Source organism: Pogoniulus pusillus, chromosome 16 (assembly GCF_015220805.1).
Source record: "Pogoniulus pusillus isolate bPogPus1 chromosome 16, bPogPus1.pri, whole genome shotgun sequence".
Classification (NCBI taxonomy): Eukaryota; Metazoa; Chordata; class Aves; order Piciformes; family Lybiidae; genus Pogoniulus; species Pogoniulus pusillus.
Genome location: NC_087279.1, coordinates 552,105 through 579,672, shown reverse-complemented (window position 1 = coordinate 579,672; position 27,568 = coordinate 552,105). Strand labels below are relative to the sequence as shown.

General features: G+C 58.8%; 2 protein-coding genes and 1 long non-coding RNA gene across 4 annotated transcripts; 2 read left to right on the top strand and 1 right to left on the bottom strand.

Annotated features, from left to right (window-relative positions):
- Nucleotides 1-15,699: 15,699 nt before the first annotated feature.
- On the bottom strand, nt 15,700-17,024 carry LOC135182182 (uncharacterized). The gene is made up of 3 exons (XR_010305073.1): nt 16,974-17,024; nt 16,307-16,405; nt 15,700-16,178 (listed from the first exon to the last, which is right to left on the bottom strand). It is a non-coding gene; the product is annotated as an uncharacterized LOC135182182 (long non-coding RNA).
- Nucleotides 17,025-17,320: 296 nt separating this feature from the next.
- On the top strand, nt 17,321-23,437 carry THUMPD3 (THUMP domain containing 3). Of its 2 annotated transcripts, none has more exons than XM_064156129.1 (9): nt 17,321-17,615; nt 18,037-18,114; nt 18,560-19,096; nt 20,096-20,226; nt 20,572-20,641; nt 20,988-21,103; nt 21,283-21,390; nt 21,601-21,724; nt 22,326-23,437. In XM_064156129.1, exons 1-9 carry the CDS (start codon nt 17,406-17,408, stop codon nt 22,455-22,457), a joined length of 1,506 nt encoding a protein of 501 aa, XP_064012199.1. In that variant the 5' UTR covers nt 17,321-17,405; the 3' UTR covers nt 22,458-23,437. The 2 variants fall into 2 exon arrangements, with proteins under 2 accessions (XP_064012199.1, XP_064012198.1); XM_064156128.1 differs by having other exon boundaries at nt 17,322-17,615; nt 21,280-21,390.
- Nucleotides 23,438-23,867: 430 nt separating this feature from the next.
- Nucleotides 23,868-26,936, top strand: VHL (von Hippel-Lindau tumor suppressor). The gene is made up of 3 exons (XM_064156127.1): nt 23,868-24,125; nt 24,344-24,454; nt 25,451-26,936. The coding sequence occupies exons 1-3, from the start codon at nt 23,945-23,947 to the stop codon at nt 25,645-25,647; spliced, it is 489 nt and encodes a 162-aa protein (XP_064012197.1). The 5' UTR covers nt 23,868-23,944; the 3' UTR covers nt 25,648-26,936.
- Nucleotides 26,937-27,568: the final 632 nt, after the last annotated feature.

Genomic DNA, 27,568 nt, shown 5'->3' with positions numbered 1-27,568 from the left:
CAACTGCAGCTTGTGCCGCCTGGCAGCGAAGGGCACAGGGCAAGAGCCTGTGTGTGGGCATGGGGCCCATCAGGACAGGAACGGGGGCTGAGCTGGGACACCGGGGGCTTGGGCACAGCCCTGTTTGCTCATCTGCAAACAGGGTGAGCATTCCTGCTTCCTTCTTGAGGGTGCTGTTGGTGCCAGGCTTGTGTGTGGGTTTGGTGTCACTGCTCTCCTGCCCCTGTCATCAAGATTCAGCCTGGCTTCATGGGGTTTAAAACCTCGCCCTGTTGCTCCTCACTCCAGTAAGTCCCAACAGCAGCAGTGCAGGGTCCCCGGGGTGCTGCAGCTCCCTGCAACAGACCCTAAGCGTGCCCGGGAGCACACCCAGGCTGCCTCCACCCCTGTCCCCCGTGAAGCTGTTGGATTGCTGGCTGGAGCCCTGTCTGCTCCATGCTTTGCACGGCATTCTGGAATCACAGAACTGGTTGGGTTGGAAAGCCCTCTAAGATCAAATGCAGACATCAACCCAGTCCCCCCATGGCCACCAAACCATGGCCCCAGTGCCATGCCCACCTCTTTCCTGAACACCTCCAAGCATAGGAACTCCACAACCTCCCTGGGCAGCCTGTGCCAGCGCCTGACCACTTGCGCAGCACAGAAATTGTTCCTCGTCTCCAACCTAAGCCTGCCCTGGCACAGTTTCAGGCGATTTCCTCTCCTTCTATCACCTGATACCAGGGAGACCAGACCAACCCCCAGCTCCCTGCAACCTCCTTTCAGGGAGTAGAGAGAAAGGAGGTCGCTCCTCACCTGTTTCAGGCTGAACCCCCCCAGCTCCCTCAGCTGCTCCTCCCCAGCCCTGCTCTCCAGACCCTTCCCCAGCGTGGCTGCCCTGCTCTGGCCATCCACCAGTTCTCGCCACTGGAGCACGGGGGCAGGTGGGACCCCCAGGCCAGGCAGGGACCCCACGGCCCGTCCCTTTCTTTCGGCAGCCGGTGGCAGCAGCCCCGGGCCGCTCCCGCGTCGCCGCCGGCTTGCAGCGGGAGAGGAGAGGGAGGCTCGGCCGAGCCTGGGCAGGGACACAAAGCGCCTTTGTGCGGGGCGCTGCGGCCGCGCCAGCCGCCCGGGCCGGCCAGCACTGACAGCGATGGATGGGGGAAAGGGGCCAGAGGGAAGCCGCCTTTCAGGGACAGCTCGGCCCTCTCATTAGAGCCGCATCCAGCTGGCCAAAGGGGCCCTCTCCTGCCGGCGCCCCGGGCTCCAGCCGCTTTCACGGCTTCATTGGCAGCTGCAGCACGGCGCTGCCACTTCCTGACGCGGGCTGGAGGCTTGGGGGGGCTTAAGCACCCCTGCTCGGTGACAGACCTGAGGAACCCTTCTTCTGCCTCCGGGCTCAGCCCTACAGCTCTCCCGACCCGCACAGGGAGAGAGAGGAAAGCAGGCACTGCTCTCTGCAGCTGAGAAAGGACCATGGCAGAGGGTCCTGCTGCTGAGAGCACCACAGAGGGCTCTGCTGATGAGAAAGGACCATCACAGAGGGTTCTGCGGCTGAGAAACAACTATTACAGAGGGTCCTGCTGCCCTCATTAGTTATCATTCCAACTCCATGCCTGAACACAGAGGCCAAGCTCCGGTACAGCTCGGTGCTGCCTGGGGCAGGGGGCGGCGCTGATGAAGGGAACACTGAAATGCAGCAATAAGAGGAAAGTGCAGGGAGCAGCTTGGCCGTAAGCAGGGCCAGAGCAGCCAGCTGGCTGCGGCTGAAGGCACCTGAGGAAGGTTTAAGGCACCTAGCAGCAGCCCAGCTGGGGGCTGAGCTGCAGCAGGAGCTCGGGCAAGGCACAGGGAGGGGGCTCCTGGTGTTGTGTGTTGATGTGTGCCAGAGAGTCTCTGCCACACACAAGAAAGCACTAACACCAACAACTGCTCCCGAGCTCTTGGCTTCAGTGTTGATCAATCCCTCAGACGGGTATTTTCTGCTTTCCACCAGCTCAGCTGCATGCAAAGGAGCTACAGGAGCTGAGCGGCAGCCTGGAGAGGGCCACAGTAAATGCTCAGCCTGCACCACTCTGCTCCAGCAGCGCTTGTTTGCTGGGACATTCCCTCCTGCTACGGCCCAGGCTGCACCCGGCTGGCTTTGTGAGGCAGAGTATCTGCTCCTTCCCACACGGCAGCCACCATCAGTGCCTGAGACAGGATGGCCCCGGGATTAACCCCCTGTGCTGGACGGGCCTCATGGAGAGGAGAGGAGAGGGAGAGTACATCCAGTTGACTGCAGCTCTGGCTGGCACCAGTGCCACAGTGACCTGCGCCATGAACACAGGGCTCCTGTGGTCCCAGTGAAGCTGTGGCTCTAGCCACAGCTCTTCCAGCAGAGTCAGGGTTAAGTGCAGTGCTCTGTTCACTCAGAGGTACAGCACTGCTGAAGGAAGCCCTGCACCCCCTGCACCCCCTGCACCCCCAGGGCCATACCGATGCAGCTGCACCTGCCCATCAAGGGCTGGTTCCCAGAGCAGGAGGAATCAACCTTCCCCAGGACAGCACTTTGCTAACGTTGGCTGGATCAGCATAGCTGGAATGGGCCAGGGACCCTTCCTGGCTCTGCAACAGGGTTGGGCAGGTGCCCAGAGCAGTGTCACTGTGCCCAAGCCGTGTGCTGCCACCCTCTGAGGAGGGTCACTGGCCCCTCTGGAAGCGGTGGGGCAGACATGCTCTGTGCAGGCCACTAAAGCTGCAGCTTGAGCTAAGCTGCAGGGCACTGTGGTGTCAGAGCGGGAGGGAAGCAGACCCCATTCCACAGGGACGGGAAGAGCACTGCGAAGGGAGTTAAAGCACCACAGCAATTAGCCGCAGGCACAGCTGCTAAGCCCTGGCGAGGCCTCCCCTGCCTGTGCCTGCAGAATGCAAAGTGACTGCAGGAGTGAGGCAGAGCCAGCATCTGCCCTCCTGCCTTGGCTCCAAGGCTCTGGTTTCTTCCCCTGCTCCCAGCACCGCTTCAGCTTTGACAGTCTTTGTGCAGAGAGAATCTGATTGGATTTGTATCACTCTGGTTCCCTCCTTCCCTTTGCACTGTGTGTTAGGCTTTTGTTCCCATGCAGTTAGGAGCAGCTTTAGTGTGTGATGAGATGCTGCTGAGCAGGGGCTGGCAGCGCTTCAGAGCAAAGCCAAGCATCACAGAATAGATGTGCTGTGGGCAAGCCAGTGGAGCTTTCCCAACAGAACAGGCAGGAGAGCAGGGATCTGGGAGCACAGCAGCAAACCCAACTGCGTGTGAGCAGAGCTGCAGCAGGCCAGGATGGAGCTGCAGTGCCTGTGTGGGACTGTGTCAGGAAAGGACGGACTGAAATAGCAGCGCTGCTGCTTACCCTCTGCTGTTTGCTTTCTGCTTTCCCTTTTTAAGCTCACCATGTGCTATCTGTGCTGTGTTTGCAGCTCTGTGAGACATGAAGGTGGGCAGAGAACAGCCTCTCTGGCACCAGAGCTCTGTTCCAGCAGGCTCCTGGAAGGTGCTAGGGGTGGCCCAGCAGAGCTACGTGTCACCCCTGCATGACCAGCCTGGGCCAGACCCTCTGGTGCTGCTGCTGAGACAGCTTCCTGTGAGTGCCTCAGGAGTGCCCTGGCATGCCCTGAGCAGTCACCCAGAGAGGAAGCTGCACTCATTTGGCTGGCACTGGTTTGGTGATGGTTTCTCATGTGCCAATCATAGTGATGCTTCCTGTTCCTACCCTCCCCCTGACACTGCAATGTCAGGAAGCTGAGCCACAGTGACAGTGGTGCTCCCATGGCTGCTACTCAAGTGTGCACAGAGTCAGAGATGCTTCAAGGTGCTTAGGGTCCAACACCTGGAGCAGGAGATAGCACAGGAGCTGTTTTGTCTCATAGTGGCCAGCATCTGGCACAGGAGCAGCTGCTGCCAAACACTGCTGGCAATATTTAACTACTGTGCACCTTCAATGCACAGGACCACCCTCCTGAGTGACCACATGGAGGAGGGGGGAGCTTAGCCAGAGCTGCTGCACCTACACGGCAGGGTGAGTGGCACAGGGGTCAACCATCCTCATTAATTATCCCCTGGGTAGAACCAAGGTGCTGGTACTTAATGAGGCATGGGCCTGAGCCACACCCTGCTCACCCTGCCTGATCCAGCAGACCCTCAGCTGACTGTGTGCTGGGCTGAGCAAGCCATGGGCACAGGCCTGCTGAGAAGGCTCAGGCTGCCCTGCTGACCCCTCCATCCTCTTCCTTCTGCTGCCACGATGGCAGCATGGTGGCCCAGCTCATCTTGCTGCACTGCTGAGGGCTAGGCCCACCAGAAATGTGATCCTTTAAGTCACCCAAGGCAAAGACCTCCTGGGATGGCCAGCAGCAGGTAGCTCCACCAGTGGCAGTGCTCCCATGGCACGGGAGAACCTCTCAGGGCTGCAGGGCTCCAAAAGGAACCAAGCCTCTCTGCTGACATCTGCCCCTTCTGTTCTCTCTGCACTTCCCAGTGTGTGGCACAGGCTGTTTCCAGGGAGGTTGCCTGGGATTTGGTTCAGTTTTCCTCCAGGCAGATACACCGACAGCCAAGGAGGCTTTACAGGAGGCCAGAAGCTGTCTCCAGCATGGGAAGCTCCTTTCCCTTCCCTGGGAAGGTGTGGTCCTCCCTCAGACCCCATCCTGGCAGTCGCTGTCCCTTGTTTCTGTGAGCCTGGGCATGCTGCCCACATCCCCTCTTGCTCCTGGTCTAGGTTCTTCCCAGAGCTGCTTCATTGCCAGCTTCTGGCATCTAGCCCCTGGCATAGACTTGGGAGAAGGAAATTGAGCTGAGAGCAGCTCAGAGCCTGCTGCAGCCAGGAGGGAATCTGCTGCATGTGCAGGGAGCCAGGCCAGGGCCGAGCAGCAGCACTTCCTGAGGGGCTCGGCCAGCACTGTCACTCCTTTGGTAAGCAGGCAGCCTGGCAGGCCGCCGAAGGGCAGCAGAGAAACACTGCAGCACTGCAGCTGCAGAGGCTGCACAGTGCTGCAAACCTGTGCCGACAGCGCCAGGCTGCTGCCGCAGCGAACAGCAAACACCTCTGGTCCGGAGGGGGCTGCCAGGCGTCAGCATGGGGCCAGAGGGGCTGCTCCCTGCTCCCTTGACTGCCACTTCTCACCCAAACCAGCTCCAGCCCACAGGTCAGCAGGCTGGCACCTCCATGCTCTCCTGAGGCTGAAGAGCACAGGGACCTGGCAGGCACGGGAGGCCACAGATGCAGGGAGCCTGCTGCCTTCCTCTAAGTGCACTCCTAACAGCCACTGACCCCCGGCCAACATGGGCCGAGGGGACAGAGCTCTTCGCTGCCACTTGGGAGCCACCTCTGACACCCTGCAGGTCGCTTTGCTCTGCAGCTGTCACCAGGATGCAGAGAAGTTAGTGCCTCGCAGACCACATCGGCCACATGTGGCCCAGAGCACACAGGGGGATGTTACAGGTGCAGCTGGACCAAAGCAGGCTGCAAAAGCTGTGGCACACAGGGGTAGCCCCACCCAAGGGGCTGCTCCAGCCTTCTGCAGACAGGAGCTGTACAGCAGCCAGTGGGATGTGCTGCCCCAAAGGGCCATCCCCTGCCCTCTGACCTTCCAGTCTGATCATCTCTCATGCATAAAGACTCCAAAATAACCACTCCTGCCTGCCTGGCTGCATTGGTTGGGAGGTAACAGAGATCACTGTCTGGTGCTGCAGGGATCCCTCCAGCCCGGAGCGAGGCTCTCTGGTGGCGCAGCAGCAGAAAGCAAGACAGGCTGGCCAGGGGATGGGCATCCACAGCCCGGGGGCCAAGCTGCAGAGATTCCATATGAGCTACACTGGGTGAACAAAGTCTGCTCCTAACAGCTAGGTGGCCATGGATATGGAACAAACAAATCACCGGAGTGCAGCCAGAAGATCTAAACCTGGAGCTTCTTCTAGGCTCTGCTCCCTGGGCAGCTGCACAACTCTCCCACTCTCACTTCAAAATACCTCCATGATCTCATGCCTGATAGCTGGGCTCGAGTGAAGTCTGGATTCCCCACAGCTGAGTTCAACAATACCTAACCCAGAAGGCATCTCCCCACAGCACTGCTGTTGAGTAATCAGACATCTGCTGGGGAAGAGCACCCCTGCTCCTGCAGCGTGGCTGAGGAGTTCCTGTGTACACCAGAGCATGCCAGCGGGCTGCCCTGGCCCGGGGGAGCAAGGGGATGTCTGAAGAGCTGCTGCAGACCTGTGGTGCTCCATGAAACCCTGCTGGTGACTGCAGGTTTGGAATGGAAACTTCAGTGTCAGACCTGAGTTGTCACCTCACTTCCTCATCCACCTCCTTCACATGACTCAGGGGCAGGGTGCAGCAGGGAGCTTCTGTGGCATTCAGCACTGTTTCTGCTGGAGTCACAGAACCACAGCATGGTTTAGGTTGGAAGGGACCTTCAAGATCATCCAGTTCCGGCTCCCTACCATGGGCAGGGACACCTCCCACCAGCCCCATCCAGCCTGGCCTTGAACATCCTCAGGGAGAGGACATCTACAGCCTCCCTGGGTAGCCTATGCCAATGTCTCCCCACCCTCACTGTCCAGAATTTCTTCCTCATCTCCAGTCTCAGTCTCCCCTCGTCCTGTCACTCCCAGCCCTTGTCAAGAGCCCCTCCCCTTCTCTGCTGTAGCCCCTTCAGGAAGCAGAGCTGCCCACCCACAGCAACCTAACAGTTCTCCCCCTGTGAGCTCACAAGCACAGAGGAGCAGAGGAGCTGCCGTGGCTGGCAGAGGAGCAGGGAGGAGGAGGTCTGGCGTCTGCACTGCCGCTCCTCATCCTGCTGCTCCTTGCACAGCCCTTCCAAAGAGAAGGAGCCCTCTCTGCGAGGCAGCACCAAACACGGGCTGGAGGGCACTGGGCATGCAGGGCAGAGACCAGGGGCAGGGCTCCCGCAGCCAGTCCAGCCACAGCCTGAAGCAGCAGCTGCCAGCATATGGAGCAAACACGGCAGAGGGGATGGGAGGAGGGCCACAGCTTCTCCACAGCTCCCAGCTGGGCAGCTCCCAGCTGGCAGGCAGACCCAGTGCTGCCCCAGGGACGTCAAACAGCAGCTGACCTGGGTGTCCTGCTCTCGGACCTGCTGCCTGATCCCCTCACGGTCGAGTGCTCCACAGGAGACAGCCAAGGCCTAAGCACTTCCCTCTGGTTCTCAGGTGGTTTAGGCCAGCACTGAGACAGCAGCAGGCCAAAGACAAGCAGGCGGAGCACAAGCAGACAGCGAAGTCCTGGTGTGGCTTTAGGAGCAATGGTGGAGAGCAGGAACACAGGGTCAGGCTCCAAAAGCACTCATGCCTGGGGTGGTTCCCAAAGGCAGACAGCACAGCTTCTGCTGGCTTTGAAGTGGCCATTTGCCCTCTTCTCTCCATCTCTGCAACGGGGAGAAGGTGCTGAAGGTTTCCCTTTTCAGGGTGGTTCAGAGGCCTGGCAGCAGTCACAAGGTGACCAGAGAGATCTCTTAGCAGCTCCCCTTGCTCCTGTGCCTAGCTGAAGAACAGAAGCTCCTTGAGGTGGCTCCCTTTTGAACCACCTGACTTTCTGCTCCCTCCTTATGTTCCCTGGCAAGGTGGCAGCATGCAGATGGTTTTCCACTTCTGACTCTCTTCCAGCTGTCTTGATGTGCAGCAGTCAGGGATTGTCCCCACGACCTCTTCCTAAGGAAGAGTGATGCACAGGTGGCAGCATCACCTGAGCCAGGACCCCATGTTCCCTGGAAACTCCTTGGTGAGGCCAGGCAGTTTCCAGCCAGCGGTGCCCCAGGAGCAGCAGGGCAGTGCAGGTGTGAGCGCTCTCCTCGCCCCTGCTGCCACCTCAGCTGTGGTTTGTGCGACGTCCCCGCGGCAGGCAGGGCCCTTGCTGCCTAGGGGCTGTTTGCTGCTGAGAAGCACCTTTCAGAAGGAGCTTTCTGCAAGTGCTGCTGCTCCCAGAGGGGAAAAGCCGCTGCTGGCACATGGGCAGAGCCCACCGGGAGGCGTCAGTGCTCACTGTATCCCGTGGAAAGGCTGAGATAGATTTGGATGGCTCCTGCCCTGCAAGCCTGAGACCTGCTTGCTGTCGGTGTGACAGTCACAAAGAGACAGTGAGATTCGTGGAAAGCCCTTTTCAAAGTGACTCACTGGCAGCTTCCTGCCAGCACCGGCCCCTGACACAGTCACTTCTGCCCTACAAACCCAAAAGCACAGGGATGTGGTTCCGGGAGATCTTTGTGCAGCCCAGGATTCAAGCAGCAGGCAAAGGGCTGAGCTCCCATGCTGCAAGGCCCTGCAGGCTGCCCACTCCAGAGCAGCTGTCTTTAAAACAGAAACTAATTTCCTCTAGTAGGTCACTTGGAGCCCAACGGCTCCTGGGCTCCTCAGAAGGCTTTCAAGTGTGCCAGTGTGCACCAATCTCCTGTCAGACGTTCTCAGCAGGATTGCCACTGGCACGGAATGTAGAGCTGCTGTGTAGGACGTGTGAAGAAACCAGGCTGCAAGGCAGCCGAGCTGCACAGCCAGGTCACAGGCAGGCTCAGACAGTCCTCAGCAGAGCTGCTGTCACACAGGCCACTCGAAGCTCCACTGCATCACTTGGCATTTCCAGCTGCCACTGTTCCAGAACTCGTCAGTGCCCAGTCAGGCCAGCAGAGCCTTCCTGTCCCCTGCCCCCTGCCCCTCGCAGCCCAGGACTAACGCCCATGGCTCACTCCACTGCCAGGGCACTCCGTATGAAGTGCTCTAAGGCCATGCTGCTTTCCCCCTGTAGAACTGAGTGCTAATGCTTCAGACAGAACTGACTGGCCAGGAGCAAAGGCCTCACAGCACAGCTTCACTGCCAGCCTGCTGTGTCCTCCCACTGCTCAGCACTGAGCAGCACTCTGGGCTCCAGCTCATTTCACACCCCAGGCCCTGCCACGCTGCTGGAGGCCTCTGAGCTCTGTGCTGTCTGCAGAGCTGGTGAGGCCTTTGCCAGAGGCTGCCACCCAAGCCAGTAATGGCAGTGCAGAGCAGAGCTGGCAAGGCCAGAGGCTGTGCCATAAGGTGCCATGCATGCAGCCTTCTCCCGTGCCCACACTGGGTCCTGTGCCCACACAGCCTGCCCCTGCCACATGGCTCTTCATGTGTCCAGTGGGTGACAGATAGGATGGGCACAGGGCTGGGCCACCCCAGCCCCAGCAGCAAAGGCTGCTCTCTTGTGTGCTGAGCACTCACATCTCCACAGAACACCTATGCTGGCACAGCACTGCAGCCTTGGCAGTGTCAGACTCTGGGTGTGCTGGTGGTCAGGACACAGCAGCACAGAACAGTTGTGCTTGGAAGAAACCTTCATCATTATCATCATCATTCAGTGCAACCTCCCACCCAGCACTGCGATGTCACCACTAAGCCCTGGCCCTGAGCGCCAGGCTCACACCACTTGAACACCACAGCCCAGGGCAGCACACATCAGCTGCGTGCCGCAGGGGCGTGGTGAGAGCAGGGCACCCAGGGAAGGACAAGGGGAGGGTGGAAGGACGGAGGCAAGCAGGACTGCTTGTGCCCAGCAGCAGAGAAGGGGTACCTGGAAAATATATTGAAACTAAAGATCCCAGAGGTGGGCAGCACAGGAACTCCTGACGCTGGCAGCAACCAAACCAACAGAAAGAAATGAAAACAGGTGAATGGCAAGAGCCCAGCTCAGCAAAACCCAAACCCATTCACTGCACTAAAGAGAGCAGAAGGAAAACCCAAAGTGGGTGCTAAAAGGAGGCTGAATTTCACACTTTGTGGCTGCACTCTCCCTGCCGAGCAGCAACTGTGAGGATCCCCAGCCTGCCGTGGACTCCCCAGGGCTGCACACAGGGACAGCGGCTCAGAGACGTAGGTGAGGAGAAAGCACCCAAGCTGGATCTACCCTGGGATGAGGCTGGCACAGAAAACTCCTCAGGGGGTGGGGGGCCATTGCCAGGAGGCACAGCTGCCCCCCACAGGCACACAGGGCTTCTGTCAATGACAAGCCCTGTGCTGCCCTGTGAGGGACCCCAGAGAAGGCAGCATCAGCAGCGGATGGACTGAGCACTGCACAGCCCTGCCCTGCCTCTGGACGAGTGGGGTCTGCAGAGCCCGGTTAGCTCACCGAGCCCAGCACCAGAAACAAAGGTGGGTCTCTGAGACACCCCTTCCCCTTTCTCCTCCCCAGGGACAGAGGCACAAACTCCCCAAAGCACGTTGGTATCTGTGCCTCCAGAGCTCAGGGGTTGTTGATTTGCCAACCTTTAAAGCTTGTGCTGGCTTGGCAGGAGCTGTGAGCAGTGCCATGCCACAGCCAGCGCCATGAGGCTGTACCCCTAACTGGAAGAGGAAGAGCTCCTCAACCATGCACCCTCCTCTTCCACACAGACCACTGAGACAGCACAAAAGCCTGGATGCCATCAGACCTGCCTGCCAGGCCTGCAGCTCTCGCCACAGGCTGCCCCCAGACCTCACCCACATAACTGAGCTTCAGAGCCTGGGAAGAATCCGCACCGTGTGCTCTGCCTTCCCCATCTGCCTGCCTGCAAGACTCTGCTCTGGGCAAAGCTGCCTCACGGCAGACGAGGCTGGCAGCAGGGAAGGAAGCTTGGAGGTCAAAAGGTTATCTGAGCAAATCCCTCACTTCACTCAGGCTGCCGCAGCGACGCGGGCGGGGAGGGGAGGCAGCAGCGGCAGAGGGCAGGCAGCGAAGTGACATCTGAAGAGAAGTGGTGAAGCTCCTGCAGAGCAGCACTGCCCCACGACGCTCGCAGGGCCCAGCCTGCACTCTGCACTGAGCACTCCTCTGCTGCTCAGGACGAGTGAAGAGCCAAGGCCTGCCCTCACCTCTCGCTGGGCAGGTTCCAGTGCAGAGACAACGACTGCGCAGGTTTGCTGCTGCTCCAGAAGGGATCGGAGCACGGAGGAGGGAGAACACAAGCAGCACTGCCCAGCCAGCTCCTTGCTGCGGGGCAGTGTGCTGGGCAAGGGGCACATCACAGCCCAGCACCACTGAGGGGCCCTCAGAGATGTGTGCTAGCAGTGGCTGCAGAGCTGGCAGCTGCTCAGAGCAGGAGTTAAGCCTCTGGGCTACGACAGCCTCAGACTCACAGAATGGGTTGGGTTGGAAGGGACCTGAAAGCTTGTCCAGCTCCAGCCCCCTGCCATGGCAGGGACACCTCCCACCAGCCCAGGCTGCTCAAGGCCTCATCCAGTCTGGCCTGGAACACCTCCAGGGAGGGGACATGCACAGCCTCCCTGGGCAGCCTGCTCCAGTGTCTGCCCACTCTCACTGTCAAGAATTTCTTCCTCATCTCCAGTCTGAGTCTGCTCTCTCCTAGCTCAAAGCCATTCAGGACACCCCAGAAGCAACAACGAGGGTAACCCACCCCGATCCAGAGGTGCTAGCCCTCTGCATGGAACATCTGTGCCCTCGTTTACAAGGGGGCACCAATCACCAGCCTGTGAGTGCCAAGGGCTCCTCTGTGGGTGAGCAGATGCCCACCTAGAGAAGCTACATCCCTACCCCACAGCCATTCCTGCTGTCTCCAGAGGACTGGCACTGGAGCTCCTCTACAAAGCAAACCACGGCTGCAGCTTACAAGCTCAGACCTGAGCAGATGCCATGGAAGTGGCTCCGTCCTGCAGACCGAGTGCAGAGAATCTTCCCTCGGCTTTGCTCTGCTCTGCCAAACCCACAGAGCTCCACAACTCATCAGCAGCTCCTCTCACTTGGGTCTGGCCTACAAGATGCCCCCCAGTTCTCACTGCCAGTGCCACTCAGGACCCCCGTAACAGTAATGGGCCAAGGGGCCTCTCCTGCCAGAAGACAAATGGGAAGAAGCTCTTCTCTCACCCCCTGCTCTGGGTTGTCCTTCCACCACGAGGCTCCAGCCTCACTTTCCAGCCAGACAGCAGAGCCCCAGCCCAGGGCTGGCAAGGAGCACACTGTGCCAGTTTCTGGCCTAGGGTAGGTGTTGGTGTGAGGAGTGTGAAGCTCATCTCCCTCCCACCACCTCTGTAACAGCTTCGGGTGCTGACAGCAGCCTCTGGAGCCAGGACCAGCCCTGTGAGACTCCAGGAGAGATCAAAGCCACAGACACCTGCTCTGTATTTCTGATCCTTACCTCCCTGAGGCTGCTGGTTAGGAGTCTCAGAGATGGGTCTGGTAGTGCTGGAAATCAAATTCTCCTTCTCCAAGTTCTTCTCAGGCCTTGTGCTTGTTGAGCTCAGAAACCAACAGCCAGAGCAGCTCGAGCCACAGGCTATGGCAAGAGACTTGCAAGGACCTGCAGCAGGGAGAGGGAGAAACTGCTGGGAAGCAGAATTCAGGCATCGCCACTGACCTCCGGGGAGAGAGCTCTGCCCAGTCCCTTCTGCAGTCCCACAGGATGTCTGCTCGCTGCCATCTGAAATCTGCCCAACCTCATCTGCCATCCACTCGGTGCCATGAGGAACTGCTGCTCAACGCCTTGCCTGTCTGAAATCTCTGCCGCAGGGGTCTGCTTTCCACGCCCCACGCAAGCCTGCTCCGGTTAAATGTGGGCCCTTCACCAGCTCTGTGATCTCCCCTCCTCCTGCCAGGCTCCTCCGGGTGGGCTCATCAGCGGATCTCCGGCGGTGCTAAGTGCAGCAATTCCCACCCGATGGCTCTCGTGTTAGCCTAATCGCTGAGCCTCAGGGAGCTGTGGATGAAAGCTCGCTGAGCACAGGGAGCTGCCACGTTCCCAGGGACCGGTGTCCACCCCGGCACCTCCAGAGATGGCCAACCACCGTCTGGGCAGGACGCTTCTCTCCTGGGAAGACCACACCAGGGCTGAATTTCAGGCACTGCAAGATTGCAAACTCACCAAAACACTCCAGTGCCCACAGCTCAGCCAGGGGCATGCAGACAGGTTCCTTCATGGTGCCACTGAATCTTAGAGGGCAGAAGGGCCTTCCAGAGATCGAACCCAACCCCCCCGCCAAAGCAGGATCACGCAAGGTAGTCTGCACAGGAATGCATCCAGGTGGGCTCTGAAAGTCTCCAGAGAAGGAGACTCCACAGCCTCTCTGGGCAGCCTGCTGCAGGGCTCCAGCACCCTCACACCTCCTGGACTCCAGTTTGTGCCTTGTTGCTGCACGCCAAGACTAAACAGTCTGAGCTCTCTGTCTCTCTTCATGGAGGGGAGTGGTGAAATACACAATGAGAGAGCCACCTTCCCCCAAAGCAGCAGCAGGAAATCAGGGAACAGAGGCACGGCTCAGGCCCTACAGCACCAAGACACTTCTGAGTTTGCAGCTGAGATCACTGCCTGCAGCAAAGACATCTCCAGACCAAGGCTGTCTGGAGCTGGGTGTCACCACTGCCCCGCTCCTGGCACCCTGGCCCAGCTGCCAGCAGGCAGAGGTGCAGGCCAGGCCTGCCTCAGCTGGAAGCCCAGGGAGCCCTTTGCCTTTCCTACAGTTCATGCTGAGCCAAAGGAGAGCTCAGCAAGGGCAGGACCTGCTCAGCCATCCTCAGGTGAGGCTGCAGCCTCCAGCCACCTCTGCCCTCCCTCTGGCTGCCCAGTGGAGCAGGGCTCTGCTCTGCAGTCCCTTGGGAGGCCCTGCTTGGTGACACAGCGTTAGATGAACTTCACTCTGCTGGCACTCCTCTCACCAGCCACGCAGATAGCAGCTCCCTGCCCACGGGCAGGACCCATCTGCAGGGCTTCGCTGGTGGTCTCCATTAAGGGTGGGCTGTGGTGGTCTCTGCTGGGAGATCTAAGGCAGCTCCCCAGAGGGGATGCTCTGTGTGTACACGAAGAGCTGAAAGCAGAAGATTGCCACTTCTGGAGTTTTTCTGACTCGGATTCTCAGCATCCCCAGGACTGCCTTGAAGCCAGCCTCAGATGTCCCTGGTGAAGCCAGAGACCTGCTCTTTTCCTGTGTTGCAAAAGCAGCAGGGCAGAGCACCCAGCCCTCCCTCCAGAGCATGGCACTTCCTTCGTGCCCATCAGACACTGTGTGGAGCCATGGCCCTGCTGGTAGCAGCTCTGCATCTAAAAGGTTTTGTCAGCACTACCAGAGGTAATCCTGCTCTGCCCTGCAGTGGGACATGCTGGAACAAGGACAGAGAGGCAGCAGGGAGATGTTGTGTGTCTGTCACCTGCCAGGAACAGAAAAGGCCTCCTGCAGCAGCAAGTTGGAGGGAAAAGCCTAGGCAGGGCAGACCTGTACCGAATGCACTCAGATCCACATGGCTGCCACTCAGCTCCACATGCAGGCAGCAGCATGGCACTGGTGCCTCGCAGCACAGGTTGGCCTCTGCCTTCCGCAGGGCACATCCAGCCCAGGAGTGGCAGCTGAGCTTCTGAGGAAGTTTAAGGTTCTTGGGGCTGGTGTTTGCTTGCCTGCTTCAGCCTCTGTGTCACACCTTTCTGAAGCAGCTGGCACCTCAGTGCCTTCCCTAGGTGTGAACTGCACAGCTGCAGCCAGCACTCTAACCCCAGGGCCAGAAGCTCGGAGTTCTCTGTGCAGCCCACCCTGAGATCCAAACCACACTGCTTAAAAGCAGATTTGCACATGCTGCTTCAGTGGCACTGCCAAGGTGCCCCAGCCAGTCAGCCTGCTGCTGGGCACAGCCACAGGCCCACCCTGGAGAGCCGGAAGGTTCTGGTTTGTGTTCATCCCATGCCCTAACCGCAGGGTAACTGGCTGGGGTTAGTGAGTTCAGTTCATTGCAGATGCTCCCCAGTACTGCAAGCCCTCTGAGCCACTTCACTGCAGCTCAGCACCAGCAAACTTTCTTCAGCTGGAAACTGCTGCTCCCTCCACTCTGCTGCTGACCCCGAGGAGTTGTAGTGGCCCTGGTGACGGTGCCTCCTGAGTGCGCTGCAAAACCTGACAAGTGGGCAGCAAAGCCCTGCAGACCCTGACAGAAATGCTGACACAGCACCACGTGTAACTGCCACTGCCCCACGCAGGCCTGTCCTGCACCCACTGTCACCCATGGTGCTGCTCTGGACAGTTTCCCTGCTGTCACTCACCAAGGGAACATCTCCACCTGAAAAGATGCTCTGGCTCTGCATTTCCAGAGCACCTCAGGAGTCTGCAGCAGGACGCCTGCAAGTGTGGCATTGTTCTCGGGGAGAACCTGGCACAAAGCACATCCCCAGCACCAACAGGACCTGGCCACCAGCAGCAGAGGATTCTGTGAGCACTGCTTGGGCAGGTTCCCAGAGCAGGAGCACAGCAGGCTGATTGCTGGTTCTCACCTGTCCACCTGGGACCAGTCGGGCAGCGTCAGAGCTGAGAGATGGAATCCATTCAGTGCCGGGCAGACCCCTTGGGCAGAGGTGCTGCAGGCTGCGGTGCTGAGAGACGCTCAGCGGCCGAGGCCACTGCCCTGCCCGTGTGGCAAAGCTCTCCCCGGCTCTAGGTGTTGCTGCAGCACAAAGCTGAGCAGTGAGACGCAGCCCAGCACTTGCTGCAGGAGCTGCATGCCCGCAGCATGCCCACGCTGCTCTGTGGGCACAGAGCCTGGGAGCAGGTGGTGCAGCGCTGTGGCAGCCAGGAACCCCCTCAGTACCCACGCCTGGGAACTCGCTGCAGTGCCACAGATCACATCCTTTACCCTCCCACTGCTTCAGCAGCTGCCAGGGGCACATCACCCCTCTGGCAATGCCCCCACATGGGGCACAAGCCCTGGTCCATCAGAAGCTGCGGTGTGCCCCAGTGGCTCTCCCTGCTCTAGCTTGTTTTTAAGCTTTCCTCAAGGAAGACGTTTCACAGAAACCTTCTCCCCCAGTATGTTCCTGACCCAAATTCCATGGTTCTAATTCTCTATTTTCAGACTTGGATCACAAGTTATTTCTAACTAGGTGGCAGAGAAGCCACAGCTCTGAGCCCTGCTCTCACACACCCTCTCCAAGGAGGCAGAGCCCTGCTGCAGGAGGCTGCAGGGCAGCAGCAACACTGCAGGAGTCCTGCTCCTTAGCGAAATGCCACAGCAGAACCAGAGCAGGCAGAAAAGGAAAGCAAAGAGAGCTGCTGCCAGCAGGCACTGCAGCTGCTGCAGCAGGAGCTGCAGGGACAGGTCGTGTTTTCATCTGGAAGCCTGGTGCTGGAAGAGGTGAAGGGCTTGGAGAGCCGGAGGGAGCCCGGGGCCTCAGCAGCTTCAGGCAGCTCACACCTTGCCACCTCCGTGCGTGGTCGTGGAGCAGGTTCAGGGTGGCCCCTGCAGAAAGGCACTTAGCAGCTGGTCTTGAGCTACACATCAGGTCCAGTGCTGGAAATGGGTCAGGGACTATGTTAAGGAAGTGGTGCACATTTCCTAACAAGGAATGAAGGAGGCTCAGGGCAGACCTTCAAGCAGCCTTCCAGCACCAAAGGGGCTACAGGAGAGCCAGAGAGGGGCTTGCAGCAGAGCCGTGGAGTGACAGGACGAGGGCTGATGGCTTCACACTGGAAAAAAGCACATTGAGATGAACCGTTAGGAAGAAACTGCTGCCCCTGCGGGTGGTGAGGCACCATAACAGGGCACCCAGAGACGCTGTGCAGGCTCCAAGCCTGGAGGTGCCCAAGGCCAGGCTGGATGACGCCCTGAGCAACCTGGGCTGGAAGGAGGTGCCTCTGCCCATGGCAGGGGTTGGCACTGGATGATCCTTAAGGTCTCTTCTAACCCAAACTACAGTTCCATGAAGTGGCCAGCTATGGTTTGCGCCCCGTGGCAAACACTTGCAGCATCCATGCCAGTGCCATGTGGGTGCAGAGCTGGCACAGCACCAGCTGCCCAGACACAGCCTGGGCAGCCCTGCACACCCAGCAGCAACTCCTCTGTACCCAGAACAGCACTGCTGCCGTGCAGAGTCTGAGGGGCATGAGGGCAGCTGCGGGGCGGCCTCGCACGGGGCGCAGCGTGGGTACAGGGTGCGTGCCCGAGGGCCACCATGGGCTGCCAGCACCGCGGGGGATCAGCACCGGGGAGTTACACGGTAACGGCAGAAAACCACCTGCGGCCCTCACGGATCACCTTCCGCTCCCTGCTTTGGTCCCAGCAGCCCGTCCACTGCCCGTCCACTGCCCGTCCTCCTCCTCACGGCTCGGTGCCACACGCGCACCTGCCCGCCCGGCAGACGCCTTCCCCGGGCGGCAGGCAGCGGGCACAGCGGCTTCCGCCGCCGAGGCCGAGCAGAGTCCGGCCGCTCCGGGCCGCTGAGCCCACTCGCCAGACAGCCGTCCTGCCGCTCACCGGTTCGCTTCCATCGCGGCCCGGCACCGGGCGCCGCCTCCCTCGGGCAGCGAGCGGAGCGGTACCGCCGCTGGCCAGCAGGGGGCAGCCTTAGCCTGCCGCCGGCGCGGGGCAGCGGCGCTCGACCCGGAGGCGGAAGTGAAGGCCGCGCGGGCGCGGGCCTCCGGCGTGGTGCGGCGGTCCCCGTCCGCAGGCCTCCGTCCGTGGCCGGGAATGGCGGAAACCGAGGCGGCCGCGGACGGTCAGGAGCCGGCCCCGTGCGAGGAGGGCTCGGAGCTAGCGGCCGTTATCGGCGCCACTGTGCCCACTGGGTTCGAGCTGGCGGCGGCCGAAGAGGTGCAGGAGAAGCTGGGCTCGGCCTCCAGGATCAGCAGGGACCGGGGGAAGATCTACTTCGAAGTCCCGGCCGGGAGCCTGCCGCAGGTCTGCACGGGTTGCCTGCTCCGTCCCCGCTCCCTGCCTTGTTCCCCAGCCCGGCCTCGCTGTCCGCCCAGCTGCGGCCGTGGCTCGCCCAGCAGCGGCTGTAACGGGAGGGACGGGGTTCTGGCCCGGCGTGAGCGGAATGCTGCCGGTGCAAAGGCCTTCGGTGTGAAAAGACACCAAAACCTCGGCCCCAGTGTCGAGAGCTGTTTCCATGTTGTGTTGTGCTTGCCGGAGTGGGTGAAGTCAGAGTTGGGGAGCGTCAGTTTCCTGCTGGCTTTGCACGGAAAGAGGTGGCCCCCACATCAGCACAGGCCGGGAGGGTGCCTCAGAGCGGGCTGGGAGGTGACAGAGCGCTGGTTGCAGTGAGGAACCCCCGGCACGCAGGCAGTGATGTGCCACCGGCGTTTCCTATTCCTCCTAGGTGCATCGCCTAAGGTCCGTGGATAATTTGTTTGTTGTGGTTCAGGAGTTCAAGGACTATCAGTTTAAAGCAAGCAAGGTGAGTTACTCTGTCCGTCAGTCTCGGGGCTGTGGGGAGTGGGCTGTACTTGCAGACAAGCCTCAGGGCATAGCCTGTTTGATGAAGAAGTTAGGGAGCTGCTTTACTCTTTGCTGGCCAGAGGCTGGAAGTGCCATCGTGTCTGACAGCATTTCTGTGGGTCAAGGCGCTGTACAGACGACATCCAGGGCAAGAGCCTGATGCCGTGCTGGTAGAGGCCACGCCTAGGACAGTCAAGTGTCTCTTCAGTCACTGAAGTCAGTGTTGGCTCATCACTTAGCAAGAGAAAGGATGTGGGTGCTGTGACTTGGAGCGCGGTTCCGGTTAACTAGGCAGCTGCGAGCCTGGCGCCAGTGTGTGTGGGGTTAGCTCTCTGGGCACTGCTCTGGCACAGTTTGAAGGAGGGACGGGCTGACTGCAGACATGTCTCTCTTGTCTTTTGAAGGAAGATGCCCTAAAGGATTTGGAAGAGTTGGTTAAAAACCTGCCTTGGTCCAGTCCCTTGAAGGTCTGGGAGCTGAACAACAGCCTGAAGAAGAAAAAGAGCAAGCGCAAAAAGCCAAACGTGCAGCCTGCTGCCAGCAGAGAGACGCTGCGGGAGGAGGGGGAAGAGGAAGGCTCAGATCCAAAAGGCACAAGTGGAGAAGAGGACTCTGCCCACAACTCTGCCAGTGTGGAACTCACCAGTGACCAAGACACAGGAGAGACAAAAGCAGCGGAGGCTCAGAACGGGGAGGAGAAGGAGGGTGATCCTGAGCAGTCAGACAGCAAGGATGAGCTGCAGGAGGGCTCTGAGAGCGTGGCCAAGGCTGGGGAGGCTCAGCCGAGTGAGGGAGGCACAAAGGTGCTGAAGTTCCGAGTCACCTGCAACAGGGCAGGGGACAAACACAGCTTCACCTCCAACGAGGCTGCCAGGGACTTCGGGGGAGCTGTGCAGGAGCACTTCCAGTGGAAGGCTGACATGACTGACTTTGATGTAGAGGTATAGTCCTGTGCCTTGGCAGTGCCCACCCTTGTGTCTATAACACTTCATAGTTCTGATGCTTAGACATTTCCAGAATGCCTTCAACAGCTGCCTCGAGCTGGCAGTGCTGGGTCACAGCCTCCCCAGAGCCATTCATTCCAGTGGCACACCAAGTGCACCCACAGATCCCACTGCTTCCTAGTGCCTTGGGTGCCCATAATAATCATCTCTCTGTGGCCCAGTGGAGCACTGCTGCTCTTTCCTGAGTGCCTCTTTGCCCTGCAGATGCTGTTGTCTTCTTGGGTTCACTGGTCAACATTGTTACACAGGGCAGCTGAGCTGGGTCTCCCTTAACCACAGCAAAGGCTCTGGTACCAAGTGTCACCTGCAGCATTTGGTCCTGGTCACATCAGGTACCATGCAGCACCTGCAGCTGTGCCTGGCCCTGGGAATCTCCCCTTACCCCACTGGTTTGTGTGAGTGCAGGCCGATGGCAGGTGCCGCATTCAGACGCTGGGGGCTGTTGGCTGAAGAGGACACAAGGAGCTAGCAGTAGCTACCCAGAGTTTCTTACCATGGGGAAAGAATTGATTTGAAAGGACAACCAAGGGCCTGCCCCACTTCTGAGGGGCTTTTCCTGCTGGCCCACAGTCCTGGGCCTTCCTAAGTGGGGCAGTGGAGGGGATCAGGAATGGGAGTTTTAGTGCTGCTCTGCAGATGCTTCACTGTGATGTGCAGGACTTGCCAGATTTCTCCCCCATACTTAGCAAAGAGAGCCTTTTAAAAGTCAGGGTCGATGTTGTAGCACCCTGAGAGTTTTGTGAAAGAAGGCTGGCTCTGTGTGAATGAAAACAGGTGTGAGTGCTCCATCAGAACAGTGCCTTGCTTTGCTTCCAAGAGTGCTCTTCAGTCCCTTGCTCCTGGCATTCAGTTGCCAGCTAAGATTCACAGCTCCTCCACAGGCTCACTGCGGAGTGCTGCTGCTGCTCCTGAAACTGAGTCCATTTTTTTCTTTAGGTTCTTCTGAACATTCACAACAATGAAGTTGTTGTGGGTATTGCACTAACTGAGGAGAGCCTGCACAGAAGGAACATCACACACTTTGGCCCCACCACCCTGCGCTCGACGCTGGCGTATGGCATGCTGAGGTTGGTGTGCTGCCACAGGGGGGTGTTCTCAGGGAGTGGTGTCAGAATGTGATCCTTTAGCCCCCCACTGCTTCTTCAAAAGCTAATTCTTAAGAAATGAAACAGCAGTGAGTGGTGAAGCAGTGTGCTCTGTGATTACCTGAGGATGTTTGCTGTTAGCTCATCTCCAAGCACCAGATCACATTGGAGGTATCTCTGTTGCTGCTTATAAAATGATAGTGAGTGAATAGAAAAAGCAATCACAGAGGTTTTGGTAGGCTCAGAGTGATTCAATTAGTTCACTTTCCCTTCCTTTGGGAAATTCAGGTTTTCAGACTCTTCTCACTCCCTTTCTCTGTTCTCCAGGCTCTGTGATCCACAGCCAACAGACATCATCGTGGATCCCATGTGTGGCACTGGTGCCATCCCCATAGAGGTGATTCTTCCTTCATGTCTACCTCAGTAAAACTTGACATTTTCTGCAGCTGATTAATACAGGAAAGCTTTATTGGTGAGAATTGAATAGTGAACCCCAGAAGTATCTCACCAGCTTCTAAAGAGATAAAAGTGTAGTGACCCTGATTCTCTCCCAAAGCTGCAGCCAGAAGAAACCAAATCCCAAAGCATTTTGAGCTGTTAAGATGCATAATGCCCCTGACAGGTATCCCGTGGGGAATTCTAATTCCATTGTTACATCCTGTCAGTCTGAGTGGCTCTCAGGTTGTGTTACAAGCGAAGCAGTATTGGTGCTGATGTTGCTGATTATCAGTGTTTGTCCCCAGGGAGCCACGGAGTGGCCGAGCTGCTACCACATTGCTGGTGACAACAACCCACAGGCTGTGAAGAGAGCAGCAAACAACATCTGCTCTTTGCTAAAGAGACAGGAGAGTAAGGAAAGGTGAGAGGAGTAGGAGGGATTTGTGTTCCCTGCAGTGTTGTGAGCGAAGAAATCCAGTGTGCACTGATGCATTTCAGTCCCTTGTTGGTACTTCCCTGCTGTTTTGCTAACCCCAGAGACCTCCTCAGCTCAAACTTCAGTAGGCCATGCCTGAGGTGAAGGTTTTGCACTTGCAGCAGCTCTGCCCCCGGCATACCCTTGGACATCATCCAGTGGGACATCTGCAACCTGCCCCTGCGGACTGGCTGTGTGGACATCATCGTGTCGGACATGCCCTTTGGGAAGAGGTGAGGGGTGGCTGCTGAGGCCTCTGCCCATTGTTGCTGCTGCAGGCCTGGGTTCCCTCTGCTCACTTCCCTGGGCCTAACTGAGAAGCACTGATGCCCAGAACACAGGCTGATGCTGCTAATGCACGTGGTCCTGGGGGAGCTAGCCCCTGTCTGAAGGACCAGCACCAGCTAACAGGCTTTCAGCAGTCACAGAGGTGAATTTTGCAGGATAGGGTCAAAGAAGAAGAACTGGGATCTCTACCCAGCCTGCCTGATGGAGATGGGCCGGATCTGCGTGCCAGGGACCGGCAGGGCGGTGCTGCTGACGCAGGACAAGAAGTGCTTTGCCAAGGTGTGTTCTGTGGGACAGCAGACCTCCCATGCACTGCTGAGGCACTGTGAGCTGGCTTCTGGACAGATGGGCAGGGTCAGGTTATCTGAGCGGAACTGATCTAGTTTAACATCCAAAGACTTGCTAGCAGCTTTCCAGTACCTGAAGGGGCTCCAGGAGAGCTGGGAAGAGACTTTGATAAGGGCTGGGAGTCTCAGGACAAGGGACAATGGCTTTGAGCTGAGAGGGGAGAGGGAGAGTGGAGATGAGGAAGAAATTGTTAACATGAGGGTGGGGAGACACTGGCAGAGGCTGCCCAGGGAGGTTGTGGATGCCTTCTCCCTGGAGGTGTTCAAGGCCAGGTTGGATGAGGCCCTGATCCACCTAGGCTGGTGGGAAGTGTCCCTGCCCATGGCAGGAGTTGGCACTGAATGATCTTTGAAGGTCCCTTCCAACCCAAAGCAGTCTGTGATTGGACGATCTATTTTTAGATCAGTCATCAATAGCATTTAAGAGTCATTTGATGTTTCCATCAGATGTGTTTAGAATAGCCAAGTTGTTTCTAAAGCAAAGTTGCCCTCTCGAAGCCGCAGTACTCTCTGGCTCCCTCTCTGTTCTGCAGGCCCTGTCACGGATGGGCCACATCTGGCGCAAAGGCCAAACCGTGTGGGTGAACGTCGGGGGGCTGCATGCAGCTGTGTATCTGCTGAGGCGCACCTGGGAGCAAGCAGAAGAGCGGAGATCCTTCTGGTGACCTGCCTGGAACAACAGGGACAGCTCCAGAGCCCTCTCAAGAACACAGACACCCAAGAGCTTCACTCGCTCAGTGCCTGGGCAAAGAAACCAAACAGCCTGTCTAGAAATTGCATAACAAATACTAACCTGGGGGCCAATTTGAGAGCTACCGGTTGTGCTCTGTGTTCTGAAACCTTGTTTATGTCACCTCTTTCCTCTCTGCCACCCAAACTGAAGGTCAGTAAGGGAATTAGTAATGGTTTCCTTCACCAGAGTCTTCTCTGCCATGTCTGTGTCTTGTTCAGTTAAATGTTTGTTTCCTCTGCTTGCAGTTGGAAAGGTTGAGGCAGCTCTGGGGGTAACAGTCGATTTCCTTCCCTAGCTGGAGAAATCACACTTGTATCTTCACATGACTAACGGCTACTGCCCTGGCAGCCTGAAGGCTGTAGGGGGTGTTACCTCAGGTGGCATCTCTTTAACGGAGGGTTTTCCAGATTGAAGTAGTCTAATGAAATAGCATTGCCCCCACGTACAGCTGCACTGCTCTGATAAGCACTCTGTTCGTACACGGTGTGCTGCTGCCGCTGCCTTTCTTACTGCTCCCTCAGCTCACTGCCAACCCCCAGTGAAGGGCTGAGCCACGCTTGAGGGGGGCATTGCTGTGGCAGGGGCTGACACAGCCCTAGCAAACTGCAGTTGCTGCTTGAGCACAGACACCCCGAGCAGCTGCCTTGCTGCGCACAGGCCCGGGCGGAGGTGCTCAGGCCAGCAGGGGAGCTGTGTGCCGTAGCTACGGCGCCGTGCTCCCGGGGGCGTTCCCCCCATAGCCCAACCGGCAGCTGCTGTTCTGTGGCTGTGCTGCGGGTTCTCAGGCCTCTCGCCCTGCTCCTCGGGCTGACAACACCCGCTCCCGGTTTCCATCCTCACTGAGTTCGTGCTGTGTGTGTTCGTGCCGAGGCCAGTTAACTAATATTAAACCCTGGGCGGTTCGGCACCGGAGCCGAGTTGTGTCCTTCCTTCCGTCTGACGCGGCCCCCTATTTACCGCGCACCGGGCTGTCGGGAGCGGCTGGGATGGCTCTGCCGAGACCCCAGGCCCGCCTGGGCCGACCCCCGAGCCCCCTGCTCCCCGCGCCGAGGGAGCAGCCGCTCCTTCCTCGCCCGCACCGGGAGCCGCCGTGCTCGGCCCCGCCTGCCCTTCCGCGCCCGCGCCGGGAGCCGCCGTGCTCGGCCCCGCCTGCCCTTCCGCGCCCGCGCCGGGAGCCGCCGTGCTCGGCCCCGCCTGCCCTTCCGCGCCCGCGCCGGGAGCCGCCGTGCTCGGCCCCGCCTGCCCTTCCGCGCCCGCGCCGGGAGCCGCCGTGCCCGGACGGGCCCCGCCTGCCCTTCCGCGCCCGCACCGGGAGCCGCCGTGCCCGGCCCCGCCTGCCCTTCCGCGCCTGCGCCGGGAGCCGCCGTGCCCGGACCGGCCCCGCCCGTCCTCAGTGCCTGCGCCGGGAGCCGAGGCAGGATGGCGCCGTCGGAGCCTGGCCCCGGGCTGCGCTCCCCCAAGAGCGAGGAGTGTTCCCAGGTCATCTTCAACAACCGCAGCCCCCGCCGCGTCCTCCCGTTCTGGGTGGACTTTGAGGGCAGGCCGCGCTCTTACCCTGTCTTGCAGCCGCGCACCGGCAGGATCATGTACAGCTACCGGGGTGGGTGAAGCCCAGAGGGCCCCGGTGGGCTGGGGAACCGGCTGGGTGGTCCCGGCTAGCTGAGAAGGGTGGGCTGGGAGTCTGCGAGCGGCCGTGCCGGCTCCGAGGATCGGGAGGCCGCAGCCCTGCGCTCCTTCCCAGGCCGCGGTGGTGGCCTCTGGCCCGAGGTGGTTGTTGAAGTGGGGTAACGGCTCTGCTCCTACCGTCTGCTGTCCCAGGTCACCTCTGGCTGTTCCGGGACGCGGGGACGAACGATGGACTCCTCGTCAACCGGCAGGAGCTGTTTGTGGTGGCTCCAGACGTGCACACAGCAGACATCACCCTTCCAGGTAACGGCGCGGGCAGTGTGTGCCTGCAGGGCGGCCAGGCCCGAGGGTGCCGAGCTGGGAAGAGACCTTGCAGGTCACCCCAGCACTGCCAGGGCACCACCGGCCCTCGGCACCACGTCTACACAGCTTTGAAACTCCTCCAGGGATGGGGCCTCCACCGCAGCCTGGCTAGGGCTGGACAACCCTTTTGAGGAAGACATTATTCCTCGTGGCCGATCTCAGCCTGCCCCGGGGCTACTTGTGGCTGTTTCCTCAGATTCTGCCTCAAGTTCTTTGGGAGAAGAGACCAACCCCCACCTGACGCCAGCCTCCGATCAGCATGTTGTAGATAGCCAGAAGGTCTCCCCTCAGCTGCTCCAGGCTGCTGGGGAGCTTCCTTAGGTGCTCCTCCCCAGCCCTGTTCTCCAGACCCTTCACCAGCTTTGTTGCTCTTCTCTGTACCTACTCCAGCTTCTCCCATGCTCAGAGTGTGGCCTCACTGATGCCCAGTACAGGGCATGATCCCTGCCCTGCTCCTGCTGGCCACACCGTTGCTGATCCAGGCCAGGATGCTGCTGGGTCTCTTGGCCACCTGGGCACACACTGGCTCAGCTTCAGCTGGCTGATGACCAACACTTGCAGGGTTTGTTTTCCACTGGACACCTTTCCAGCTGTTATTCCCCCAGCCTGTAGCATTGTGTGGGGGTGCGATGAGATCTGTTTGGATTTAAGTGTGAGGTTCTAGTGAGAGGTCTGGTACTCAGTGACATCTGCCTTACAAACTGGAGGAGGTGGCAAGGGGTTTTGGGCAGAGCTGTGCTGAATGGACAGCTCTGCCATGCAGAGACATCTCTCAGGGGGTTCAGGGAGTGCCTCACAGCTAGGGAACTCCTCTGTAAAGAGCTGTGGAAACTGCTGCCCGTTCTGTAGCTGTGTGCCTGGAGAAGTGCTGGGGGGCTTGGGGTGGCAGCTAACCAGCCCTTGTGACCAGCTGGTGTCTGTTTGCTTCTCGCCCAGTGTTCACCCTGAAGCAGAGATGTCTGCAGGTGGTCCGCAGCCTGGTCAAGCCTGTGGACTACAGGAAGCTGGACATTGTTTGGTCGCTGTATGAAGAGCTGGAGGATCATCCTGACCTCGGGAAGGATCTTCAGAGGCTTTCCCTGGAGGGAAGTGAGACACAGAGGAACGGAGCTGCGGAGCAGCAGGGACACTGACTCCAGGCTGCAGAGCAAAGCACTGAAGTTGAGCAGGGATGGTCCCCACCAAACGTGCGAAGATCTGCTCTCTGTGTTGTAAGTTCTGAAACATAGGCTGTGAGGAGCTTGCTGCCATGGCAGGGCAGACCCAAAGGACTCAACAGCATGGAGAAGTGTACCAGGTCCCTGCTGCTCCCCTGCTGTTCTTACGGTGGCTCAAGAGGCCTGGCACAGGCAAAGCTTACAGGAGTTTTGTTTGGGCTATCCTCGAGCACTTCATGGGGACATGTCATCAGGTCATCTCTTGGAGAACACACATGGAGACTAGCTTGCTTTGTGCTGGAGTCAGTGACAGAGAGGGTTCCTTTCACCCAGGTTGAGTTGCAGGTGGCAGGCTAGCAGCAGCTGTGGCAGAAGTTTGTTCTGGATGCAATCTTGCTCTCACACAGCCTCACTGTGAATCACAGAGCATAGTGGGGGTTAGTTTGTGGGGGTTTGCACTGCCACTCTCTGAGGACCTGAGCTGAAGTGTTGTGATGGTGGGACGGTGATGTGTAGATGCTTGGGGGGCTTCTGCCTCTTGGTTGGCATTGGTAAGCCTGTATGATGTCCAGTGTGAGGCTGACACAGGTCATACCCTGAGCGCCTTACTTGTCCTTCGCAATTGGATTCTGGCCTAGCTGATGCAAACGTGATCCAACCTCATCAGCCATATAGACTGAACCCTGGTTATGGGCCCCCCTCCTTCTTATCAGCTCTTCTTCAGCATTCCAGGGAGGTGCCTGCTCCTTTCTCATCACAGGGCAGTGGCTCACATTGTAGCTGGAGGCCTTCTGGGGGAGCATTGACCACTCCAGCTGCAGGTGTCTCCTAAGAGCAGACCAGACTGCATCAGCTCCTGCCGGCCTGTTGCAGGATCCAGCTCACAGACAGCCCTGCTTTATTCAGGTAGGGAAGCAGGGAAAACAATCCCTTGCCTTTCTTCTGTTTGCTGGTGGATCTGTGTGCATGTACACTGCATTCAGAGCAATACTGCTGTCAGCAGGCACCCAGCAGTGCTGCAGCAGCTGGCAGGGGAAGGGGGCAGCTGCTCATCCTCCTGTAGGTGGTTGCACCTGGTCAGTGCCACACTCTGGATAGGGTGTGCCAACTGTGCAGCCCCTGTGGCTGTGGGCCTGTGTTGTAGCCAACACCAAGCCTACCACAGCTGTAGGCAGCTTCTGCGTGAACATAGCTGTGCTACAATTTCAGCTTTTGCCCTCTTGCCAAAAGACAACATTAAAAATTCCTCATGATGTCATCACTCACCTGAGTGTCCTCTCTTCCCTTAAGTTTCAGTTATACCGCAGAATTCCAGGCATCTGAAAGCCATAGCTCAGTGCAGCTCCTGAGAGGCAGCAGTTACCTGTGGGGGTTGTGTTCATTTGCTGAGGCCCAGCCCCACTGTCTACCTTTCCAAGACTGACTTGAGTGGTTTGTGACCATGTGGAAATGAAACAAAGATTCATCAGACCCCAAAAAGCTTGACTGAGGGGGGAGCACCCAAAGCAGGCAGCCTGGGATCTTTCCTCAAGTGACTGATTTAACTGCACAGGAGTGCAGCAGCAGCAGTCAGGGTGGAGAGGCCTTCAGCTGTGTGCTGGCACCTGCAGTCGCAGCCATGCAGTCTCTCTGCCACACTTCTGTCAGCAGTTTGTGGTTTAAAAGTGAAGCTTATTTAATTCTTTGGGGGTCTGCATTTACTCAGGGAACCCTGGGTGGAAGGTGGTGTTTGCCTGAACCCTTGAGGTGTGCGAGTCCTAGGACAGGAATTCTACGAGCCCTGCTCCAGTTCTTCAGCTTTGGCATTTCCATTGGAGCACAGCAGGCCAGCTGCTCTCCATCCCCTCCTAGGGTGGCCACTGCTTCACTGGCAGGGACTTTGGGATTCCACACTGAG